Genomic DNA, 5,644 nt, shown 5'->3' with positions numbered 1-5,644 from the left:
CTTTTGCTTTCACTTTCCACTTCCTTCATTTGCTTTCACTTTTCCTTTTCTACTTAAAATGAAACAACTCAATAAATTAATGAAGGAACAATAAATGCTTACGAGTTTTGTAATGTAGAGATTCAGCACTTTCACAAATCAGTTCCAATTTTTCAGTTTCCAAACCAAATCATAAACTTAGGGTTTTTCACTAGCGCTGCAATGAACTCCGCTTAAATTTTCAAACCTTCCCGAAAAAGCAAAGCAAAGAAAATAAGTGATGCACAGCTGGAACGCAACAAATAAAATAAGTGTTGCATGTTAATTGTCCTTCGTTTTTACATAAAGCAACTGAAGAAACACGTGTTTCAAAAGCAAATGGCAATCAAATTACCAAACGGTGCGTTTTGTCTTTTGGGGAGCAAATCCAGGGTAAATAGTTTTTTCCTATATATATATATCTATATCTATAAAAGAAAGGTTTATTTATTTAATTATTTAAATTTGTGTTAATTTATAATTTTTTAAATAGAATATGAATTTATTGTAATTATTTTATAAAGGTGGGTTTGGTTTAAAAAATAAAAACCACCCTTTTCATAATTTGTCACGAGAAAACAGAAAACAATCCGGTGATCCAGTAAGATCATGGTATCATTGGCATCATTGGGTGATGAGAATTTTATGTTTAAAGAAAATGTCAAAAGTACTCCAATCTAAATAACTTTCGTTTTCTCTTTTTTTCCTTAAAATCTAAGGCATTTTTCCTTTAAAAGAAAAAAAAAATCTTTTCGTGAATCTTGAACCAAGCATTACCCATTGATTACGTCATTATAACTAAACAACAGGTAGTTGACCCCAACTCCGGTCGTATCATTTTCAATTTTCAACTTCAGAATCTATTTCCCCCTAAGGCATTTTCTCTGTCTGCCGCGCGTGAGGCGTCTCGCTCTCCTCCCATTTTCTGTCGCACACTTGGGTTGCGTTGTTAGCATCGACACTCGCACACAGTCTCTCACACCGACAAGACCAAACATTTTTTTTCTTTCTTTCCCCCCTCTCTCACCATTCACCACCAACTCCCCTAAACCTGCGCCGGGTTGCTTAGATTGCGCCCTCCTGTCCCTGCAATGTTGGTGAGAAGATCTCAGTCCTGCTTGTCTCAGCTCACACTCTTCTTGCTCGTCGTCTACTTCGCTTCGCTCTCACTCGCTCTCGAACTCCTCGACTCGGATCATCTCGACGACTTAAACGTCACCGTTTCGAACACTTCCGTTGCTAGACCTGGTTCCTTTGCTGACATAATCGATCGCGCTCTTGAGAAAGAGTTCGCTGAGAATGAAAAAGCCGAAGGTGCTACTCTATCTTTAGTTTCTTCTCATTTGCTTCAATAACGAACTCGAATTTGGAAGTGCTTCTAGAATTTAGGAATTGGCTTCTTTAATTCCAAAGCTTGAGGAGATTGAGTGAGTTCTAATTTGTTTGAATATCTTATTATGATATGATCTGTATTTTTAATATTAATTTTTGTTTTCACATCCCCAGCTTTTTGGATGCTTCTCTTACGGAGTTTAGAACCTTTCATTGCATGAAATTTGATGAGAGATATACTATCGATGCATGATTAATTGCAATGAACGATCAAGTTTCTTTTGTGTGTGTGTGTGTGTGTGTTTTTTTTTTTTTCCCTCCCCATCTGTAATCTAACGATTGTGTTATATTTTATTCAATCTTGAGCTGTTGTTGATTTGCTTTTTCAAGTATAGCCTTTTTTTTTTGCAGGGGCAGCAACTGATGCCGGGAGCTTTAATAACAGTGTAGCCGAAAAGCAGGTTGGTGGAATCTTGCAGTTTTCAGTATCGAAAAGCAATTTCTTTAAAGAACTTGAATTTTTACTGAATTATGTGATTTGAGCTGCGCTGTGAGAATGATATTGCTCGCATATAATTGGTTAAAATGGTTTCACCAGAATTTTTAATGTAGTGAAATGTATTACGGACATTAAATCTGTTAAGTAGGTGCTGATTATGTTCGGAATTAAATATAATATAATTTATGACTTGTCAGTTTATACGATCTAATGAAATTGTTTAATTTCAATCATACAATATATTATCTGCTTAATAATCTGGTAATTCTTCATGTCAGGCTTAATTAACTCGATAGAAGCATCTCTTGTTCTAAATCTTTTTCATTTTTCTTTCTCCGAATTCATTTTTAACCTATTTTAGTTGGGAGCATCTGCTGAATGTTTTTCTTAACCCTTTTTGGTTGATCAGGCAGTTTTAGAAACTGTAGCAAGAGTCAAGCCGAAGAAAAATGACACGAAAGAGGAAAAGTACTGCTTCTATCTAATAACTAGATTTATTGATGTGCAGTTTCTAATAACCTGTTTTTGTCATTTAGCCTGATGAGCATCTATGATATGTTTTACTCTAATGAATAAAAAGTTCCAAAATCCTTACACCCTTGCATCTTTCAATTTAGGTCGTTTAAACTTAATGATGTTTTCAATCTGGATAATGATAATGGAGCTGAAGAAACCCCGACATTGATTGATCGCAAGGTAGCATTTCTGCTTAATAAAATTCTATTTGATGTTATAATTGCAAATGCTGATGATTGTTGTTTCATTATTTTAGGATAATGTCTTCATTATATCTAATTTTAAATCAAAATATCCAGTGCTGCAGCTAGATTTAAGGTAAACTTACTATTTGTTTTAATTTTGGTTTAATTTGGTTGCCCTACTGAAGGAGTAAGAAGATCTAATTTCTACTCCTGTGCTACAGGCTCATATCAGACTTGGTGGTTGTCATTGTGTTTGCAACTTGTGGTGGAATTGCATTTGCTTGTGCCGGACAGCCGGTCTGATTATATTGATATAAGCTTATTTTTAATGACAAACTACAATGTTAGGATCTGTTTGAAAGTCCCAGCATACTGACTTTCTAAGAAATTGTTAACCATGCTAATATCTACAGGTGATTACTGGATATTTGCTAGCAGGATCTATTATTGGACCCGGAGGGTTTAACTTTGTCAGTGAAATGGTGCAAGTATGTTACTTGTAGTTATAATTTATTAGTTTTATCTTATATAGCAGTTCATTAAAATAGTTCTGATTTTTTCACTCTAATTTTATTTCCCATAATGTTCCATAACTATGCTGGTATACTAGCGCATCACCTCATAAAGATTATGTCTTATTTCACGTTCTAGAAACTAAATTAGGAAAATTTAGATGTTATTAGCTGTAGGCCTATCGCTGAGAAATTGTGGGTTGACTTTCACCTGTATTTCTTTTTTTACTTTTATACAATGCCTACATATTTCCTCAAATATTCAATGGCAAAAAACTCAATAACATTGTAGTCTCTAGATTCTCTGGCTGCCTGTATGTCTCTTCTCTCTTCTTGTTGACAACATTTAAGAGTGCTGTTAATTTATTTTGTTTTGTTGTATTTTGGAGCTAAACTAAAATCCTAGACGCATTTTTTAACTTCCTTTTGGGATGTTGTATTAATTAGAAATTATAGCAATATGTTCGTGTGATTGGGTTCTTTTCTTTTTCCTTTTGTTTTCTTTGAACACACCAACAGCAACTGACTTTATTCTCCATAACATCTTTTTGATTATTTCAGAAAATGCTTACTTTCCCTTTTAATATCATGGAGTCTTATCCCTTAAAAGATTTTGTGTTGATGAAAGAACCATTTTTATTTTATTAGATAACTGACATGTGCAATATCTTTTCCACTTGGATTTATTTATATAGGTTGAAACAGTGGCTCAATTTGGTGTTATTTTTCTTCTTTTTGCTTTGGGCCTAGAGTTCTCCACTACAAAGGTAGGCTTATATCACATTCTTTTTATTTGTGGTTTATATTTATTGTCACATCTGTCTCACATGTTATTCTTCTAAAGTGTAGCTTCGAGTAGTTCGAGCGGTTGCTGTCTTAGGTGGTCTGCTCCAAATTTTTTTATTCATGTTCCTTTGTGGAATAACAGCCTTGGTATGTAATGATGCTTACAAAACTTTTGTACAAGTTTTATAAACTGATATTTTTTCCTCTGAAAACAACCCTTAAGGCTTGCCTGAGTACATGCAATTTTATATTTGCTACATCAGAAGTAACTGATAAGAAGTATTTTAATAACTAACAAGATAAAGAGAATAAAAATGATAGTCCAACAAGGGGACGAGAGAATTCTAACATTGATAATGTGGAATTCAACTATTAAGGCCTGATTCTTAAACCACATTGGCAGCCTGACCAATGTTGAATAATCCTGTGGTCTCAGTACCCTCTTATGAGGTTTTGTTCTGGGTCAAGAATTAAAACTTGGTTTTGCATTTATCATATGCCTGAATGTGGCAACTTAGTTGTTACATTTAATCTCAGACACTGGTCCAAAGATATCTACTTGTGCTATGGTGTTTTGAAGTTTCAATTCTTTATCCTTGTTGTCCACAAATCTCTTTGATGTCCATTCATGTGACGATGGTGCGGTTTCTGTGTAAAATATTAAGGCTTTTGTTCTTGTAACTGTTTTATGTCTTATTTTCCTTCTTAATGTTACTTTGTTACACAATCTTTCTCAGTGTCAGTGCTGCAGTTCTGATTGGATGCTGTTTGCAGTTATTTGGCATAAAGCTTTCGGAGGGGGTTTTTGTTGGTACATTTCTTTCAATGTCTTCAACGGCAGTGGTAGAACTTTACACACTCCCACTCTACTCACAATCCTGGATTTTTGTATTTGGTAGTTTAGTGTCTTAATGATTTTACATTGTTTGGGCTGTAGGTGTTGAAGTTTCTGATGGAAAAGAATTCTACTAATGCTCTTCATGGCCAAGTTACCATTGGCACCCTTATCCTGCAGGTTCTTAATTTGTTTCCTTGCTTCTTGTGCAAGTATTTCATTTATGCCTTTTGTTACTCATCTTATTGATTTGAATTTGAAGGGTCATCTTTTGTTACTCTTTAGCTTGAAAACTCTTTTGTTTGCCAGGACTGTGCTGTTGGCTTGCTGTTTGCATTGCTTCCAGTTCTCGGTGGAACTTCTGGTGTTTTACAAGGAATGATATCCATCACTAAGCTGTATGGTTCAGATTTTTGCAATATACCATGTTCGCCTGACCCATTTCTCTTTGTTTCTTAGTTAGTAATTTTGGTTCTTAACATTTATGGGTGCATTTCTCTTAATGTATCCATCTTCTATGTTGTATGACATGGGTTTTTATGGGATTTGGATGCTTTGGCCTATTAAGAATGGAAAGTAAGGCTCACAATTACTTATTTTCCCATTGTGGGGTCCTTTGCCAGCTGTATTATATGTGCAGGTGTCAAATTCTGTTATATAACTAGTCAATTCGTCTCTTGAGCAGGTTGGTAGTGTTGATTGCTTTTTTGGGCATTCTGTCAATACTGTCTCGAACTTGTGTTCCTTGGCTTCTGAAACTGATGACAAGTCTATCATCACAGGTGATTTTTAAAATATCTCCTATAAATTTTTCTTTCCACTGTTTTAATATAAATGTTTGTTAGTGATCCGATGCTTAACTTTGATTTATCTAATGAATTCAGTTTTGTTTGGTGCAGACCAATGAACTCTATCAGTTGGCTTCAGTTGCATTCTGCTTACTTGTTGCTTGGGTTTGTTG

General features: G+C 34.7%; 1 protein-coding gene across 1 annotated transcript in view; it reads left to right on the top strand.

The window, feature by feature from the left end:
- Positions 1–857: 857 nt before the first annotated feature.
- Positions 858–5,644, top strand: part of LOC18055471 (K(+) efflux antiporter 6) — an 8,486-nt gene continuing 3,699 nt past the window's right edge. The window contains 14 exon segments of the mRNA XM_006450754.2: positions 858–1,332; positions 1,762–1,811; positions 2,259–2,317; positions 2,467–2,545; positions 2,622–2,683; positions 2,772–2,847; positions 2,964–3,038; positions 3,758–3,829; positions 3,912–3,995; positions 4,623–4,691; positions 4,786–4,863; positions 4,993–5,081; positions 5,369–5,465; positions 5,583–5,636. Coding sequence (XP_006450817.2) covers positions 1,110–1,332; positions 1,762–1,811; positions 2,259–2,317; positions 2,467–2,545; positions 2,622–2,683; positions 2,772–2,847; positions 2,964–3,038; positions 3,758–3,829; positions 3,912–3,995; positions 4,623–4,691; positions 4,786–4,863; positions 4,993–5,081; positions 5,369–5,465; positions 5,583–5,636 — 1,167 coding nt within the window. The 5' untranslated portion in view covers positions 858–1,109.

The sequence above is a fragment of the Citrus clementina genome, unplaced genomic scaffold (genome assembly GCF_000493195.1).
Source record: "Citrus clementina cultivar Clemenules unplaced genomic scaffold, Citrus_clementina_v1.0 scaffold_1, whole genome shotgun sequence".
NCBI lineage: Eukaryota > Viridiplantae > Streptophyta > Magnoliopsida > Sapindales > Rutaceae > Citrus > Citrus x clementina.
Note: the sequence above shows the minus strand (reverse complement) of the source record. Positions and strands in the feature narration are given on the sequence as shown.